This window comes from Ambystoma mexicanum, chromosome 12, assembly GCF_040938575.1.
Source record: "Ambystoma mexicanum isolate Mex_15411 chromosome 12, UKY_AmexF1_1, whole genome shotgun sequence".
Taxonomy (NCBI): domain Eukaryota; kingdom Metazoa; phylum Chordata; class Amphibia; order Caudata; family Ambystomatidae; genus Ambystoma; species Ambystoma mexicanum.
The window spans coordinates 77,431,326-77,451,370 of record NC_090936.1 but is presented as its reverse complement, the minus strand read 5'-3'; the positions used below and the strand labels follow the sequence as shown (position 1 = coordinate 77,451,370).

Below are 20,045 nucleotides of genomic sequence, written 5' to 3'. Positions count from 1 at the left end.
TAATGAGGCCCATTGTCACCCGTCTACGAATCCTGCATAAATAATTGCGTGAATCTGGTTTTGGGGTGGTTTGTCAAATTGCCCTGAACAGGTGGACCCCAATTGATATTTAAAAATCCTTACACTCCTCACTCGGACAGCAGAATTAGCCTCCTTCTGTTGCGCATGCATGCAGGATTGTCCAAAGCTGGGTGATTGGTACTGTGTGGAACCGACAAAAGGGCCAGCAGCCTGCCTTCAATATAAGAAGAAACACAAGGATATGTTTGTTTTCTGTTTACCCACTAGCACATTCATTTCATTGTGTTACCGGAATTAGCATACTTTATTTCTGCCCAAATCTCAGCACAATAAGACTTGCCTCATCTGATCACGTCTACAAACCATCTCTAAACGTCACAATGACATGACACTCCAGATGCCAACCCAGATGGTTGACAAACTGGAAAGATCAGAGGGAGCAGTGTGTTGAATCATGAGGGAAGGGCTGTGGAGCACCAGTCACTTTATAAGCTGCTTCTGCTCACCCTATAATGTTTCAAAATCAGTGGTTGGATGTCTGTGGACTCGTGCATGTATTTCTGACCCTGCTGATTAAACAAGCCTCTTGGTGCAATCCATGCAACAGCTCTGGTGGGATATCTTGATCAGTTTCACCCATGTTCACAATATGCAACATTCTTTGACATGCTTTTCTTTATATGTCAAGTATGATTTCATGCATGTTAGTCTTTACTCCTACCATTCATGAATTGGTCCATTGATTCCTGGTACTTGATTACAGGACAAGTAAGGAGCACCAATTGTATCAATTTCTTAATACAAACCTCCTTTGAAAACGAATAGCAGGAGACAACTATAGCCCCACTAGAGAAAAGTAATCATGTTTTGGATATATATTTTATTTGACAGTGTTTTAGAATATCATACAGTAAACAAGATTTCTGTAAAAGTTAATTTATCCATAGTGGTGCAGTTCATAAAAATAGTTGCTCGCTTACAGCCTTTCTGTGACTATTAATACATGGAATTATATTTATAGAGGCACAGCTGTACAGGGTCATTTAACAGCTAACACTACACAGAAATATTATTTCGAATGGGAGCCAGATGGCATGCTCTTTTCACAGGTTATCGATTACAGCCGTATAAATCAATACCTGCACACGGAGTAGTAGTGAATTGTGCAAATTCGAATTTATGCTGGCATAATCTTATTTCTTCAAGTTTTCACATATGGAGGAGATGGGATTAGGGGCACCGGGGCGTGCAGCTACACTACTTTAGCGTTGTTTTGAACCAGATTGAATGAGTGAATGTCAAACTTTCAGTTCAAGGGGTAGAGGCTAATCCTTACCAGATAGTTTTGTAAACAGCTAGCTGGGCTTGTGCTTTCTTATTGGAAAACAAGTGTGTCAAAGCTGCAGATGTCCTCATTGGCCACGCCCTTGCTTTTGACAAGCGTACACCGTAAGATGTCATGGCAGCCAATCAGAGATATTCATCATTTTGGATGAATCAGCCGTGCAAATTGGACCAAAATCCTGATCCTTAAGATTTGAGCTAGATGGCTCCCATTTTGTCTCGCTCAACATGACATAGGGGTACAAAACCAGCCTGCCGTTGTGTGTGGTTCTACATCCACAGGGCCTCATACAGCACCAGTGACCAAAAACCTAGTGAGATGGTAGCGGGAGGGTGGGGACGGGACATCATGGAGCGAGAAACGCCCAGTTAAGGTGCAGAGTAACTAAACAGAATTCCAACATGGGAAATTGTCGAAGAACAAGGTACACCCTGCTTGAGGCGTCCACAGTGACCAGAGACACGACTTGCAAAGCACATTATAGAAATACTGTTCATGTGAAGCCACGTAAAGAGCACACATTCGTTGTTTTGGTAGTGGCGGCTTCAACTGTGCTAAAGCACTTCAAAAAATATTCTGAATATATGATGTATTCAAATTGTAAAAAAAGATGATACATATTACAAATCAAAGTGTCCTTTCTGCTTAGACAGTCAGGCCCAGGCATGAGGAATCTGCAGCTTCGGCCGATCGAACACCCGGCGGGTTCTCGTACTGATATCCAAAATCACACTTTTTAATTTCGCACAACTTCAGGATTTGTCTGTCTCCTCATTAAATTCTGGGAACCTGTAGAAAATGGAGTCTGTTAATTGTCTCCCAACTTCATGTCACCCAAATCCCCTCTTTCAACTGTACATACATGTGGTTTGGCGAACACCTTGTGTTTTGAAAGGATAGTGCTAAAAACAATACCCCACCGGTGTATCTTCTGAATCCCCGTCCATCCTCATCAGGCAATGACGCTGAGGTGGTCCAGTGGACTAGTCGACAGAATGCTTATGATGAAAACATGGCATGGGTATACAGTTTCAGATGCCTCAAAGAAACACCCCAACCCCTGTCTAGATATGTGGATAGCAGTATATTTACAACACTTCAGCTCAACTAAAAGATATAGTTCTTCCTCGGCTTCAGTTTGCTCAGTGCAGTTGTTTTTTAAGGCGATGTTCCAGTTTGCGATTGCTCTAAATTTGGCCAATGTCTTGCTACACAGGTTGGATGAGACTCATACCCTTCATGCAGTGGGAAGATACTAAAGCTACACTGCAGCTGTCCTTCTCGCGATATTTTGGTTCTTCCATAGCTGCCAAAGCCCCCGGAGCAGATTTGAGGACTTCAGGTACAGTTTTATATCTCCTTTTGACTACTGTACATGCTTTTTTATTTTCGAATATATTAGACACTGTGCACATTCTCATTGAAATAACAAACAAATGCTTCTGGTCCTCCACGTTCCGTGTTTGTGTATGTGCATAAAACTTAAAATAAATTAAAGTAAAACTTAAATAAAAGTGTGAGAGCGGAGCTAAGAAGAACACTTTGAATTCTAGGTAAAAGAGCGGCAAAAGTCATTGATTTATCTGCTGAGCGCAGACGTGCCAGCCTTGAGCACACCAGGAAGCTTGTCGGAGCCAGGGATTTTCCAGGGCCCTGGCGAGACTGTTGCCTTCCGTGCTGTTGTGGTGATGGTGCGGCTGGCATAACAAGAATGAGGATACCCCTCCCTGGGGAACTCACTGCCTCTCACAATAGGTTCTCGCTGTTCCTGGGCTGTGGTGCTTCCACAAGAGCCATGGCTATTGCTGCTGTACATTCTAGTGGCACTGGTTGAATCTCCCCTGGACTGTTCGGAAGCTGCCCTTTTATGACAGGCCTGGGCGGGTTTGAGATCCTCTTCTGTGCAGAACACCGCCCCCTCTGTGTGTGCTTCCGGGGATCTGGACCTCTGGAGTCCAGTTTCATTGGTTCCAGCGTACACATTATTCCCTGCTCTGGCTCCTCGGGGCACATTGCTTTCAGCTTCCCTTCCATCTGAGGTGGGCCCGCCACCTTCCAACCTCTTGTGTTTGCCCTCCGAGAATCCCTTCCTTGAAGTCTCTTCACGTTTTGGCCTTTCGGCCTTCCTGGGACTCACAGACCTCTCGCTTGTCTCCCCCAGTCTTTTCTTTTTGTAGCCAGTCGCCGAACGTTCCTTTGGTGTCACCATGTCGTGTTCCCTCTGGATATCCCAAGCTAGCTCTGGATTTATCTGGTGAGAAGGGTCAGAGGGCAGGGCTAGATGCGATGAAGATAATGGCACGATCACGTCGTCGAGGGAAATGGCTACTTCCGGGATCCCTGGGGAGGTGGTAGAGGGAGAGCTCCAGGAGTTTGGTTCGTCTGTTAGAACAGCAAAAAGAGACAATTAGCGGAGAAATAGCATTAATACAGTTTTTAGAAAACTCTTCTTTCACAAACTAAATAATCCAAATGATAAATATCTCAATTTTCATCTGTCTATGTGACTAATTTTACGGATAAATGAACAACAAATGTCAGCAGTTGATTAGCCATCTGGAATATATTGGTGTATTGAGAATATGCAATGTGCTCCCTTGGCGTATGTGTCTTCCAGGCCAAGCAGCCTTTTGCTAAGATTTTTCTACCATCTAATGTGCGTGCTTCCGCAAGCAGAGAATGTCAAGAAAACATCTGAATTCTGATCTTGGTTCTTATTTTGTTATCTGCAGAATACATATACAGAGAATATTAATGCAGTTAAACACAAAATGTCCAGATGTATATTTCGGACAGGAAAAGGGCAATATTTTCGACCCTTATTTAAATTATCATCACGTGGCTCGTTCAATTAACAGGAAAATCGTTAGGCACGCTACTTGCACATGCAACAAAGCTTCACTCCTCCCACAACTCACACATAGGACATTACTGAAGCACAAAGTGAGATATTTCTGATCAAAACAGAAAAAGCAAGCTTACAATCTATTTTCATTGTGCTAAAGCAGGGTTTGGCCTTGGACGTGACAGTATTAACGAGCCACCAATGTTGCCATCAACAAGGGGCACCAAATTGCTCCTACGTGTACACATTCTGACTCCATTACCGGGGAGCTTGATCGCCATATAATTCAAACTAGAGTAGCAAAGTTTTCACGGCCATTCGAAGACTGGCTAGTTATCATACATGCATTAGGCCCACAACAAAAATGTCTAAAGAATTAATGAAAAAAATGTCTTGGCTGGAATAAAGATACGGATATATATATTAAAAAAAACATATGGCCATAGCTTTGTCTAAAATCATTGTTTAAACAAATACTGGCACAACTACATTCTTCACTCCAGGGCAGGCTTCCTTTAGGCTAAAGAGGTGCCTTGGATGAGCAATGTGCTTTTCCCTCTGTTGCTGGTCTGAGCAAAAAAAAGAGTTTTGTGTCAATAGAACATTCATTTTCATGTGCGAGTTTAAACGATGCAACAGATTTTGCTACTAAGGTGTATTTTCCACTAACACATAGGTTTACGTATTTGAATATCTTATTCTTTACAATTATGGTTTCTTGGATAATATATTGGCAGATATGCTGGTTGAGTACTACTATAATAATGTCACTATGTCTCGGGAAGATAGCTCAGTGGCAACGTGCTCGCCTTGGAAGCAAGACGACCCGGAGGAACACAAGTTCGATCCCCGGGTCCGCGCTTAGAAACCTCTGGGTATTAAGCACGTTATAAATAACCTATCATATCATGTACAAATAGAACACGTTATTATATCCAACCATGCACCCAAGCCCTAGAATATATCACAGAGATCATAAATTATGATGCTCAGAAGTGAGTCACAGCTACTGTGCGGCAGCCGGCATCCCAAGCTCTTCTGCATCCTTCTCACCCACTCCCCTGGCACACAATACCAAGTTATAACTGTTCAATGTCCTATTGCTATTGAGCTAGGTGTATGCTATATAAATCACAGTACATGACCGGTCATCAATGCACCAATGCAATTTATTTTACAGAGAATTCCACTTAATATTTAATTAAGCTAACTATTGTGGCAACAAAGAATGAAGAGACTGACCTAGTGGTAACATAGTAATTGTTACAGACTACCGGTATCTCTCCTCGAGGGCCCTGAGGTCTAGGATTGATTGCGGGCCCTACACCGGACTATAGGCATTCCTCACTAAAGCCCTGTACCTAAGATGGCGACCAGTGACAAGATGAGGTCAGGTCGCGACCCAGCACAGGAGGAGCATCCTAACCCAGCCCCAAGCGGCTCCTCGCAGTATCACATCCTGACACCATTTGTGGTGACAAGGAATGAAGAGACTGACCAAGTGGTGCTATGGTGATTGTTATAGAGATTTGTTCAACAAAAAAGATACATCTATCTGTGCTTAGCTCTAATGGGGTTTCCCTACCTAAACTAAAGAAACGTGGGGGCTTGTCAGGTAGTCTGTGACAGTTCAAATAAAAAGGCACCGTCCTAGTCCAAAAGTTTCCCCTTCCAGTACAATAAACAATAATCAAGTTTGAGTTCCGATTGTGACCCAGGAGAATGCCGAGTCTTCTCAAAGTAAAAGTTCCATTAAGGTTCCAAGTTTTTTGTAACAAACAAACAGTTCTACAAGATCCTCTTGGGGCTAGGACAATGACTCCCTTCTCATTGGTTCTCCAATGTTTCTTATAGTTTTCAACAAAACTTATCAGCACATTTCACTTCCTTTATCCTCTTTATCATGCCCCCAATGGGAAGACGAAGATGCTCCCTGAGTCCCTCTCAACTCTCCAGTCCCACCCTCTGGTGGCACTACTTAGGGAACTGTGATACAAAGTGGTTCACTACCTCATCTGCTTCTTCCTCTTTTTACAAAGGGAGGAAAACGACAAAGACGAGAACAATATTCCTTCATTATTTAAGAAAGGAACATTAACCCCTGGGATTTGAATGGGCTGGACTTTTGACAGGCTCTGGTGTCCACCAATAGCAATTTCAAAATGTCCTTTTGAAAGGTGATGATTGGCTTTTGCTTTCAAGACCAGCTCCAATATGTTTCTGGAGTGGGTGTAGGAGGACTTTCAGTTTGCACGTGTTTTGGGGTTTTACTTCTCTGCCAAAGATTATTCTCAAAAGTCCTCACATAACTGTGTTCTTGTTAATTATGCTCCTGAAAATCCCGTTAAGGGTTTCGGGTCTTCTCTCCACAATCAAGAAGATAACCCCTTGAATAACATTTCGGGGAGTAGGGTTTCATTTTTGAGAACAGAATTACTTCCCAACCGATAAGGTGAGTGTCATCTCCTTATTGACTTCACAGTTTGTTACGTTGGTTGTCTTTGTTTGTTTTCTAATAACTTTCTCAATTTCCCTTTGGCTCCCTCCAGGATTGTAACGATTTCTGTTACCCGCTCTCAGCGTTGGGATGTCTCACTGGTTCTGCCGGGGATTTTGTGGTGATATATAGATTCCCTCTAGCTGGGTGCTTGTCTCAGAAGCCCTGTAATGCTTACAGGTAATGGTGGTAATAGACTCGACTGTCCCTTCTGTACCGGTCAGGCATACACCACCACTCAGGATTTTCGCCAGACTCGTTTCATCTCCCTTTGCGACAGGCCTCGGTCCACCCACTACAGGTCACACCACCGCGATACACTGCTTATCGTCCTGCTGGCCCGGAACCCTGACAAATGGTCAAATGCTTTCTGGGCGGCTCACCTATGATATCTGTTTCTTTCGCTGGGCCATTGTATCGATTCTTCTCTGTCTCAGTCTTACTTTCGCCCACCGGCCTCCAGATTCTGCTTTTGCAGTGTTTGGTGATCTGCCTCCAAAGCGGGATACCTTCTCCAGTCTCTAGTGAATATTTCCACCCTTGGGGGGACTATAGGTTAGCAGTAGCACCACCCTAGCCTCATGGAAAGGGTCTCCTCCTGGGAAAAAGTGACACTATCTGACGGTTCGTCACACTATATACCACGGCATTGTTGAAAAAAGACTTGGGACTGATAATGGGGTGCTGCAGAGGGCACAGTGGCATGGAAAGGGGTCGGAATAGGAGGGACAGAAGCACAGATGCAAGGAACGGAGACAGAGTGGGTAGAAAGTGGGCATGTGGATATGGGAACAGGGCTGCATTGAATTCAGACACATGGCCTAGTGTCTGGGTGGGGAGTGTGCACAGAGGCTTGGAATGAGGACCATATAGAGTGAGAGGGATAACAATGACATGGAACGTAGCAATAGAAAGGCGGGTGATATGGCAAAGAAGAGAGATACGTAGAAGGGAAGGGACTCAGAGATTAAGAACAAATGATGGGCCAAGAAATAGCAGACAGGCTTTGAAGTGGGAGAGAAGTGTAGGTTAAACAAAAGAGATGGAAAACAGACAGGGCAGGAAGTTGGAGACTGGCACCGAGATAGGGTACACTGAGGTCACAGAGATAGAACGCAGAGCAGGGGGCATCAGTGACAGGAATTGTAAAATCATAATTCTCCTGAAAATTCATAGGGATGAAGCAGGGATTTGGAGCAGAAGAAATGTAAATGAGGTGGAGCAAGGAGCTATCCCACTATATAGAAACGCTTGGCAAAACATCAAAAATGCAGTGTTGTATTAAATTAGACAATATTTGACAGCAATGAATTTAGAACGTCGAATGTTTGCCAACAGTGCACTTTACACAAGGGATCCTTGTGATGAAATCCCATACAAGGTCATCAACATCGTTAATACAATTACCTAGGCTCTTCATAGGATGCGATATCAAGGAACCATGATTGAAAGCAGAAAAAAACAGTTCTGGCTAAGGATGTTTGCTGAAGGCTTTTGACTGTATTCAAAACACTTTCTGCAAATAAGAACCAGTTATATCATCAATCATGCATAACAAATGCTATGTCCCGGACAAGTAACTGAAGCATAATTGAATTACACTGACTGACAGCCTTGAGTTTAATATTCCTGTCATATGAAATATCCTCTAAATACACCCTGGCGATCCTCATTTAGATATAGGATATCAGACAGTCCTGACTGTGCAGCAATTCGGTAGGTCTACCTTGGTCTGCCTCTGCCGGTTTTCAGGGAGTTTGGAAATTGGGTAGAATTATCCAGATGGTGTGTAACCAGCATGTTACACAGAGGGTAATTTGGCTGTTCTTTGACCTAATGAATAATAAAATTGAGTCTTCAGGGTAACTGAGCATTACAGAAAATGTCCAAATGAAGTTCGTAACATGTCATTTTGTTCTCCATGCTCTTTGCCAAAACTCTGCAAACCTGCCTGACTGGACAACAATCCCGCGTGTGATGAGCTTAGTGTTAGGATAGCTTTTCTTTTACCACATGTCGCATCACTTGTTGTGCACGGAAGTATTATTAGCCTCATCACATATGACCTGTGTGCGGTGTGTGTAGAGTCAGTTCGTCAGTACAGGCTGTACTCATACGCCCGTCCTCTTTCCTCCATCCTTTTGGGCGTTCCCCAACATGGGGGCGATACTGGAACCTTTGGTAGTGAAAAATTGAGCTTCCCCATTAAATTTAATCCAGCGTGCAGGGGCACAGGCCTGGGCATGGGAACACCCCCCAAGACCCCACCCTGCAGTGCCTCACCTCAGTCCCTTTTTCTGCACAGACAGTGTCGGACTTGGCAGCTAGGCGCAGACGCTTTTTAAGTTCTGCTAGCTTCCCGTTGTTTGTTTTTCAAATCATCTTGTCACCTCCCTTCGGTGCCTCGCACATGTCAGCTGCAGGAGGATTCACGAGATGTGCATTCTGCGACTGCTCGTTCCCGGCCTCGGACCCCCATGCACTTTGTCTTGAGTGCCTGGAGCCCGACCACCACTCGGACGCGTGTGCAGCTTGCAATGCCCTTGTTCACCGGGCGTTGAAGAATCAGTTGTCGTGTTGGAGGGAGATCTTCCACACTTCTCCCCCAACTCACCTTAAGGATTTTGTCTCTAGGACCTCCCGTCAAGACAAGGTAGGCCCTTTGTTTAGCACAGCTCCTCAGCAAGGAGACTCCTTCCCAGGGGCTCCTTTGGGCAAGGGTTCCTTGGATTCAAGTTATGGCATGCCTGAGCCCTCTAAGGGTAACGGGTCCCAAGCTGCGGGGCCCAGGGGCTCTTCCAGGCATTCCGTGGGCAGATCCGAGGCCATCAAGGCCCCTCGGCTCCCAAACCGAGGGGCTCAGGGGCCCTACACCGCTGTCCTCGGAGGGTCACTGAAGTTCATCCTCCTTATCATTCCAAAGGGATCCTCATGTTCTACCGCCACTGCCTACCGGAGTTCGCTCTGAGGTCGTGTACCAGGGTCATTGGACAACGGGCCAGCGGCCCGGGGCTCAACACCTACCAGTGATCTCTGAGGTCGATGCTTCTGTTTCGGGGCCCAAGGTGCGCCCTCCCATGTCCGGGTAAGCACGTGACTCTGGGCCTGAGCACCCTCTCACCTAGGGCATGGCACAGGGCCCCAAGATGGTGGATAGGAATGTGGTGAAGCCTGGTAGGCCGGCAGTCATTTTGAATCAGGGCCTGCCCGTGCTCTCGCCCATTGAATGGGCCTTGCAAGAAGGTTCCAGTCCCATTCCCTTTGGAAGCCGCAGTGGAATGTATGGTACAAGTGTCTGGTCTCCTCAGGAGTACATTTACCCTTTGCAGCCTTATGGCAACACGCCTCATGAACCTCGGCACTTCGATCAGGAGTGGAGACCAAGTGCTTTGGAGGGCCGACCCAATAGGGAGCTGGTGGAGTGTGAGGACCGATTCTTCAAGTGGTTCCTCCATCTCATGTGTTGCATACAGATGACGGGGCTCCTCAAGGATACAGTGAAGGAGGTGATCATGCAGGTGGTGCCACCCTTCTCTCCTCCTCTGGGCCCTCTGCCTGTTCCTCCAGTGCTGTCAGTGTCAGTGCCTGTCCGTCCCCCGGTCCGGGCCTTGGTTATCCAGACCCCTCTGCCTCCTCCTGTACAACCAATGCCTCTCCCTCAACAACCATTGGACTTGTCTTCGGTTCCTGACCAAAGGGAAACCCCGCTGGCACTTGTGTCCCAGGGCCTGGACTCCCTTCAGTTTGTAAGAAATGGTGGGGGGACTATGGCAGCAACGATAACAATGACACCAAGGACGCTGAACCCTCTGCATCTGCTGAGGCCTTTCATGAGTCTCGGGAGTTTCGGGAGGATAGCTCAGGGGCAACGTGCTCATCTTGGAAACAAGACGACACGGAGCACCACAGGTTCGATTCCCAGGTCCGCGCTTAGAAACCTCTGGGTATTAAGCGCGTTATAAATAACCTATCATATCATAACCGCCTTCAGTGCCTTGCAGAGTTCTTGGGGGTCCCGCTGCTGTAGGAAGCCCCCAGGAGTCAGGAGTGCTAGCAGAGGTTTTGGGCAAATGCACCACATATCGTTCTGAATTCCACTCCAGAAAGATGTCTTACAGGTGGTGAGAAAGGTCTGGGAGAACCCCAGGGCCAATGCCCAGATGAACATGAAGCTGGACAGCAGGTTCAGGCTGGCTGACGAACGGGGAGCCGGTCCTCCTGGCCTCCCACCCTCAGCCTCACTTCAGTGGTGGTTGCTGCCTTTCTCTATTTTAAACCATCGTCTTCATTGTCTTCCTCCTCGGGAGCCTCCTCCTGATGTCTGTCCAAAGAGGACAAGGTCCTTGAGTCTTTGGGAAAACAATGGTATGCCATTTATGGGCTGCATCTGCGGCAGGCCAATGCTGACTCCCTTTTAGCTGCGGCTAACCATAAGCTGTGGCGGGAGCTCAGGGAGTTTCTGCCTAACCTCCTTCTGGAGAGGCTAGCCTCCTTCAAGGCCGGCCTGGCAGATGCACAGGCCGTTGCGCAGGACCTCATGGAGTCTTCGGTCTCCCACATCGACACAGCCAGTAGAGGACTGTCCCTGGGGGATGAGATAAGGAGAAAGACGTGGATGCATGCCACGTAGTTTTCCTCAGATGTACAAGAGCGGATCATAGATCTGCCCTTTGAGGGCATGGACCACTTTCATTCATCCACCGATGATGTGCTGACAAAGAAGACCTCCACACAAACCGTCAAGTCCTTGTCCAGCCTGACAACCTGACCAAGCCAGGGCAGAAGTCCTTCCCCTAGTGTCAGGGCAGGACAGGGCCGACTTCAAACCCAGCGCATTTACCAGCTTCAAGGGGTTTTGGGACCGTGGCTCACAGAGGCCTGACAGGTTGCCCAGCGACAACAGAAGGAAGCAGCACAGGTCTTTGCACAGTTTTTTCCACTGCCCCTCCTCTGCCCCTGCCTCAGACGCCAAAAAGCGGTGACATAATGGTTGGGGAACACAGCTCTTCAGTAGGGGGCCAGCTGGTTCTCTTCCAGGGCAGCTGGAAGTTTTATTTCAAGTGTCCTTCGAACCTCTCTATAGTCTCCACAGGCTTCAGTCTTCCTCTTCCTTTTCCTCTACCATCCTCTCCTCCTCTACGTCAGATAGGGTCCCTGGCCCTTTTACAGGAGATCCTTTGTCTTCTACTCCAGGATTTTTGCAGTACCCAAGAACAACCAGGCTGGCCTGAGGGTAGTTCTGGACCTGTCATTTTTCAACCTGTTTTTACTGCTCGAGCGCTTCAAGTTGATTACTCCTGTGCATATCAGAGTTTCTGTGTGTAGGGGACTGGATGTGTTCCGTAGTCCTCAAGGTTGTGTACCTTCATGTCCGCATCTACCAGCTGCATCAGACATTTCTGTGGTTCATGATTATATCGTACCACTTCCAGTAAAAGGTGCTGGCTCCTTGTGTGTTTATGAAGCTTATGAATGTGGTGGCTGGTCTCCTCCCCCTGGAAAGCCATCACTTATACACTCATGTGAACGACTGGCTGGTCGAGGCCAGCTCACCAGAGGAGGTGGTGCACTCCTCCCAACTGTTGTCAGATGTTCTTTGTCAGCTAGGCTTTTCCTTCAACCAGTGAAAATCACAGCTTACTCCTGTCCAGGATCTGGTGTTCCTTGGGGTGCGCTGGGACACAGGCGATAAGGTACTTTCTGTCCAACTTGACCACTTCAGCATGGTGGTTCCAGCACCTTCTGGGGCTGATGGCATCTTGCGGGCTCACAGTCCAGCGCGCCCTCCACAAGAAGAGGTGCCTCCAGCTCCATCTGGCGGCCAATTGGGACCCAGAAACTGGGTAGCAGTCAGACAGGATCCCAATTTCCCCGTTCCTCCGCCTGGATCTTCACTGGTGGCTGATGGACTGCAATGTAGTAGTGGAAGCCCTCTTGTCCCAACTGGAACTCACTCCGGTGGTGACAATGGATTCCTCCCTATCGGGCTGAGGGGCTACTGTGGGGAGCTACTCGATTCATGGTGCATGGTCCAGGGCGAAGTCCCTTCTGAATATCAATCTGCTCTAACGCAGAGCAGTGGGCCCGGCACTGAAGGCTTTTCTGCCTCTCATCAGTGACACTGCGGTTCTGATCAAGACCGACAACTCCACCACAATGTTTTACCTGAACAAGCAGAGTGGCACCCGTTCCCCATTCCTGTGCATGGAGGCAGTGGCGATCTGGGAATGGGCCCTTACGGAAGGGATTTGGCTTTCAGCGCTCCACCTCCTGGGGAAAAATAATGAAGAAGCGGACCAGCTCGGCCGCTTGGGGTACAACACCTACATGTAGGAGTTAAACATCAACTCCTTGTTGACCCTGTTCCAGAAATGGGGGTTTTCTGGATCTGGACTTGTGCACATCCCCGCTGAATTCCAAGTGCCCCCGGTTTGTGTCTTGGGCGGGCCAGGATCACGGGTCTCTGTGGGACGCATTCCAGCTCTGCTAGCACGCCCGCAAGTGCTACGCTTTTCCTCTTCCACCATGCTCCAGCAGACCCTCTGCAAATTCCGGGAGTCAGTGGGCTGCAGCCTCATCCTGATTGCCCCTCACTGGCTGTCGTGGGCATGGTTCTCGGATCTACTGCAATTGTGCTTCCAGTGACCGCGCCATCTTCTGTTCCCCAGCAGTGGCTTCCTGACGCAGCAGGGCGGGGCATTGGAGCATCCGGATCTGGCCAGGCTGTCCCTAGTGGCCTGGTTCCTGACCAGTTGAGACTCCACCATGCCCAGTTCTCTGAGGACAACTGGGACATCATTCAGGAGGCCAGGAAGCCATCTACGCGGGCTCGTACAAGAGCAAGTGGACAAGATTCTGCCACTGGGCCCGCAGTAAGGGGCTTGATCCCCTTACCTGCTCCCTGGATGACGTGCTGGCTTTTTTCCACGCATCTGGCTCATTCTGGCGTTCAGGTCGATACCTGCTTCACCTATCTGGTGGCCTTTGGGGCCTACAAGAATTCCACAGAACATGTTCTTTTCATCGCCCAACCCGGTGGTTAAGGACCACCTCAAGTTGTTGTCCATGCTTTTTCCGCCTGTGCACAGACCTCGTACTGTCTGGGACCTCAATGTGGTTCTGGCGGCCTTGCAGCGCAAGCCCTTCAAACAGATTGCCTCGGTGGACATCAGGCTGGTGACACTGAAGACAGCATTACTGGTGGTGCTCACTTCGGCGCGCAGGGTTAGCTAGCTGCTAGCTGTTGTCATTGTACGAGCCCTTCACCACATTTCATAACAACAAGGTTGTCTTGCGCACTCATTCAAACCTTTTGCCCAAGGTGGTCACTACATTCCATCTGAATCAGGAGATCTGCTTGCGGGTGTTCCTTCGAACACGCAGTCAGATGCCGAGAGGGCCTTGCATTCCTTGGACCTCAAGAGAGTCCTCAAGTTCTACCTCTCTCAGACTAAAACCTTCAGGAAGTCTGATGCGTTGTTTGTCACGTTTGGGGGCACGACGCCCGGGTCCCAGCCTTCCAAAGCTTCTATCGCCTGGTGGATGGTCCAGGACATTTCAGAGGCATATACAGCCCTGGGCAAACCGTTCCCTGAAGGGATTCATGCCCATGCGGTCAGAGCTAAGGCCACAACCGTCGCGTTTCAGAAGCATGCTTCCTGGGATGTCATCAGCAGGGCGGCTACTTGGCCACTCTGTCTGCGTTCTGTAGGCACTATTCCCTGGATACCAGCTCTAGGCGAGTGCAGAGTTTGACCAGGCTGTCCTGAAGAACCTTTTTGCTTCATCCTAGTTATGAGGAAGGTTGTTACAGCTCCACCCTATGGTCCTTTTTGGTGGAATCACCCACAAGGATGGAGGAAAGGGGACGGCACGTATGAGTAATTAAAGTTACTCACTATAGTGACTAGAGTACTTATAGTCCTTAGTCCCCTTTCCTCCATACGTCCCATCCACTTTCCCCGGCTTGTTTGCTATGGGCTAAAGTACTGCGTATAGCCAGGCATTTAAGTATCCAATGTGTTAAAAGGGGACTGAGGTGAGGCGCCGGAGGGCTAGGCCTTGAGGGTGCGCTGGACTAAATTTAAAAAACGAGCTCAATTCTTCGCTGCCAAAGGTTCCGGTACTGTCCCGATGTTGGGGGATGCTCGCACGGATGGAGGAAAGGGGACTAAGGACTATGAGTACTCTAGTCACTACAGTGAGTAACTTTAATTTATGTGCTAATCATACCTGAAGTCTGTTGTTTCTGTTACCTGCAGGAGATGTGTCTTGGAACCAGTTTGTCAGTTGGCAAGCGAAGCAAGTTCCTTTTACAGAAACTCTGAGTGTGGCATTCTTCATTCTTTCATGTATGAGCTGCAGAGCAAGTCTAAACCTGTGAAGTCTGTTATCATGCAGCACGAGTTTTCAGCTGCCTTACAAAGGGCAATTGACCTATAACTACCGTTATATCTAGGTGAAGGGCCTTCTGGAGTGGTGAGTAACAGTTTTGCTCAGGTAGAAAGTTCTGCTTTGACCGCAGACACGAGTCGGATATGAGAGCGTGTCAAGAACTAGCAATCCTAGAAAAATCACGTCTTTCTTTAACCCGGTGACGCTGGTAATATTATTTGCAGATAACTTGATTCATTCATTGAACAAGATTGCTGCACGGCAATTGGGGGATGGGCATATTTTGGGGTGTTCTTAAAAATAACATTATTCAGAATGAAGAACTATAGATATGTCTGATTTTGTGGTGGAGGAACAGGTGAGCAACCCATATGCCACACATAGGGAATCAGTATCGCTTGATCTCACAGAAATCTCAGTCTATACTTCTGACACTTCCATTTCCTCATTCGCATGCAGCCCTGTCCTGCCAAGACGATTGTGAGCAATGTTGAAACAGGTTGACAAAAGGATATTGGAGGAAAAAGAAAGTGTTCAGGATGCACAGTTCAAAATAAATCTAGTCAGGCGGAGTCCAAAATACATTCCACTTTATTTGAGTCATTACTCTTTAAGTTTAATAATGTGGGACTACAATCTAATGTAAAAGAATGTTTAGCGACCCGTCAATTGGAAAGAAGACCTACGGAAATCAGAGGCACAGCACGTTGTTCATCATTCCTATCCCCTCCAACAAGAGAGGATTGAGACTGTGGAGAATGTGGAGTCCAGGGGGACACAATGGCCCGCAGAGATTATAACAGACCTAAATCAGGAGGAATCGTTAACAGTAGTAACATTGTCTCTTAATCCAAATGCCTCGATGCTTAGCCCTGATACCTCTGATACGTTGCCGATTATTTCTGACGTGAACCTAGAGGCAGCCGCTTCTGCCACTCAGAGGTCCTCACCTCAACAGGTTGTGGCTATAAACAGAAAGTCGAAGAAAAGGCAAAACAAAGAAACCGCCAGAAAAGAAGTTGAGAAAAAAACTGCCAAAAACCAGCTTTAAACAATCTTCAAGGAAATGTATGCAAACCCTTTCAAATCCCCGATCTGTGATGGCCGTTCTGCGGAATCAGCAACAACTTCTGCCCCTTGGTTCACAAACGGGGATAAAACCCAGTCTTCAGCCTTCACATTGGAGGAATCTTTGCCGGACAATGATATGAATGTGTTACCTGGGAAACAATTTTCTTCACATTCAGTACAGACCAAGGGTCTGCTGGAGAATGCTGCAAATGTCCACAAGCCCTTTATTGCCCCATCCACTGCAAAATTTAGTGATCTTCTTAATTCAGGGGCGTTGGGAGATTGTACGAAGACTTCTTGAATGGTGGAGTGGCTCGTTTTGATTCAAATTCTTTATTTCATTTCAAGCAGGGTGTAAAAGAGAATGCTGCTCCTTTGTTACTGGGCGGTAATAGTGAAAGAATAAGCCAGAATAAGCCATTTAACATTTTTAAAAACTCTAAAGGACCTGAATGAAATAATGGCCATTTTAGAGTCGATGAAAGCAATATTACTGCCACTATGAGGATTGATAAAAGGGAGCTTTGAGTGTTTCTTTTTCTGCTCTTCCGACCTATCGAATCCTTGTGGAAAGTCTTTTACCCGAAAATAGGGATGTACTATTAAATTGATCGAATATTTCACGGCTCTTGGGTGCAGTCGGAAACCTGCCGGCAATTTCTTCACTCAAAGGATATAAATCAGGTCGATTTTATTGACCTTCACCAGACTGATCAGGCTTTGTTATACCTACGTTCTAAACTTGCATTTGACATTATTGTACATGAATTGCAATCCTTGAGACAGCTATGTTTTGATTTAACCCCGTATTTTGATGAAGATCCAATTGCAAGTGTGTGTGGGCAGGGTTCATTACTTCGCCTATTGCCCTAGGAAACTATTCTATCAGTAAATCCCAGCTTAGAAGATGGGCGAGAGATCCAAGCAGTACCAGCAAGTCAATAGGAGGAGGCTGAATTCAGGATTGGTCTTGGCTGGCAGGGACAATAAATGACACAACGACTAGAAGGAACCGACAGGGAGCTCAGGATCTTTACTATTGGTGAAGTCAACTCACTTTTTTCATAGAATATACAGGGTCACAAAAATCTATTTAAAATAATATTTTTACAAGAAACCTGGTTAGTCGTTCGTCCAGTATTCGATGGCTATGCTTCGATGTATCAACCTGCCTGGAAGGGGTCTATGGGGCACCCATTGGTCAAATCATGTGTGGGAATGGAAGTTGTGAATGTAAACTATTCAATGAGAGGTATTTTAGCCATACACATAAAGATTAAGGAAGGGAAACAAGTGTTTAACCTCCTTCTTATTAATGTATATTGGAATTAAGGAATTGTCTGTTTAAAGCATGTGTTGGAACTTTTGACAACCCTGTTTATATAATTGGTACACCTTGGCAAATGGGGCCCAGGTGCTGTTAGCAGACAACCAGAATGCCCATGAATCGCACTATAACAAATGACATCTGTCGCTCCCACTTATACATCCAGTAACTCAATAAGGTAATGCCTGGCAGGTCAAAGGCAACACAATTATAACAGTTAAATTCACAATTTAACAACAGTATCTCCTTATAACCTTTGTGAATTCCCCTTTCCCAGATTCAATTAGGATTCTGCTGCATAGTTCCAAGAAAACCAAGAAAATAAAAAAGTCTCTCCTTATAATCTGGGGTGAATTCCCCTTCCCAAGATTCAAACAAGAAAATCCAGGTTGGTAACAAAGTTCCCAAACAGTTCTTTGTGACTCCAACTTGGCAACAGAAAGTTCCCACACAGTTCTCTGGGACTCCAGCTTGGCAACTGAAAGTTCCCACACAATTCTCTGAGACTCCAACTTGGCAACAGAAAGTTCCCACACAGTTCTCTGGAACTCCAACTTGGCAACGGAAAGTTGCCACACAATTCTCTGAGACTCCAACTTGGCAACAGAAAGTTCCCACACAGTTCTCTGGGACTCCAACTTGGCAACAGAAAGTTCCCACGCAGTTCTCTGGGACTCCAACTTGGCAACAGAAAGTTCCCACACAGTTCTCTGGGACTCCAACTTGGCAACAGAAAGTTCCCACACAGTTCTCTGGGACTCCAACTTTAAAACCGAAAGTCTTTACAACAGAAAGTTCCAAGACTCTAGTGGTTGAACAAAAAAGGTTCTTTCTCTTCCTCTTGCCATAGTTAGATTCAGAATTATCTTCTTTTTAGAAAGAATATTTTCTTAGATCAGCAATAATTATGACTCCCATTACAGTGACGAAGCAGGAGTTGTGGGGGTGTCCCCCGCTCCCCTTGGTCACTGTAATGGAGGTCGGGGGTTGCAGGTGTGTTCCCTGCTTCCATTAGATGGTAGTGGCGGGACAATAAAGAAAAAAAGTAAAAAAGGACCCGGTGGCGCCAGTTCAGACCCACGGTAGTGGGAGAGAACTGACGCTGCAGGTATAGAGGAGAGCCAGCGGCAAACACAGAAGTGTGCTGCCAAAAAGGTAATTGGTTAGGGGGAGGCGAGTAGGGTGGTGCGGTGAACAAGTGATCTATGTGATCACTGCGCTGTGCCGTAATGGGAGTCAGCATTTTTTAGGTGGGCATTATGGCATTATGGGCGGCGCAGTGATCACACAGATCCCACCAAATGTCTGTCAATAACTTAATAGAACCACTTTACAGCACTTCATCAACTGCTACCTAGTTTACTTCCATGCCAGGCCTACAACTTCAATGGTTTGTCATTCAGGTATACTCCCCCTGCCCAAATAGTGATTCAAAAACCTTAATTACCTTAGGATTTAAGATCTTATGGCATGAATCCATAACAAGTGTACTACATTTTTCAATAAACTATGATTCAAGAAAACATAGGAACTCTCCTGAATCTACTACTCATGTACAAGGCACCAATATCGTAGGAATCCAACACTCGTCCTGTATTATATAATGTATTTGTTGTGATTGTGTGTTATGAATTTGCACACATTGGTCTGCTGTGTTTGTCTTTATATATAAAGCTGAATGTCTGTATGAGTGTGTGCATGTTTGGCCGGCTATACAAATCCACACTGTTGAACCCACTGCTATCAAATTTTGCATGGATTGCTCATTTGTCTGGGGCAAGATTTTAGTCTATATTTGGATACAAATAATGTACTTCGTAGATAACCTCATTTACTGATGCTCACCCTGATTCACTACAGTAGGTATTGATACAGTTTGAAACTGTTTATTAAAGCCTTTTTAAAGGGAATTAAAAAAAAAAGGATTTAAGATTTGTGTTATCACGCCACTCCAAATATGGGAAATGGAAAGGTTGCAGTTTACTTAAGTTCATTCATGAGAAGAGAGCACAATCAATCAATCAGTCTTTCTTGGGCATTTTCCCAAATGTGCTGAAGCCATTAAGTGACTGAAACATGGCGAACAAAAAATGAACATCACTTGGAACAGCTCCATCTGATGCAAAGCGAAAATCAATATCAGGAGCTTCTGAAACACAACAACAAATGAGATGCCAGAGCAAACTGAAGCAAGACTTGCTGACATGAGGACAAGAGCAGCATCCTCCGGGGCACATGAGACACCAGAGCGAACTGAAGCAAGACTTGCCGACAAGAGGACAAGAGCAACATTCTCCAGGGCACATGAGACACCAAAGCAAACTGAAACAAGACTTGCCGACAAGAGGACAAGAGCAACATTCTCCAGGGCACATGAGACACCAGAGCAAACTGAAGCAAGACTTGCCGACAAGAGCAACATTCTCCAGGGCACATGAGACACCACTCGATCAGGACACGGGCAATGACTTGCACACAAGCTAGTTTTGTTGATGATTCTTTTTTTTCTTCTTTGTCTTATGTAAAGGTTAAATGTTATTTGATT

The 20,045-nt window shown here is 46.4% G+C and overlaps 1 protein-coding gene across 9 annotated transcripts in view; it reads right to left on the bottom strand.

The window, feature by feature from the left end:
- Nucleotides 1-881: 881 nt before the first annotated feature.
- MAGI2 (membrane associated guanylate kinase, WW and PDZ domain containing 2) overlaps nucleotides 882-20,045 on the bottom strand; it is a 3,248,720-nt gene continuing 3,229,556 nt past the window's right edge. For 6 of the 9 annotated variants that reach the window (XM_069628029.1, XM_069628031.1, XM_069628030.1 and 3 more), the window contains one exon: nucleotides 882-3,748. In XM_069628029.1, the coding sequence (XP_069484130.1) occupies nucleotides 2,946-3,748 (803 nt within the window). In that variant the 3' untranslated portion in view covers nucleotides 882-2,945. The remainder of the gene's footprint in view (nucleotides 3,749-20,045) is intronic. The other 3 variants (XM_069628034.1, XM_069628036.1, XM_069628037.1) reach the window with 2 other exon arrangements.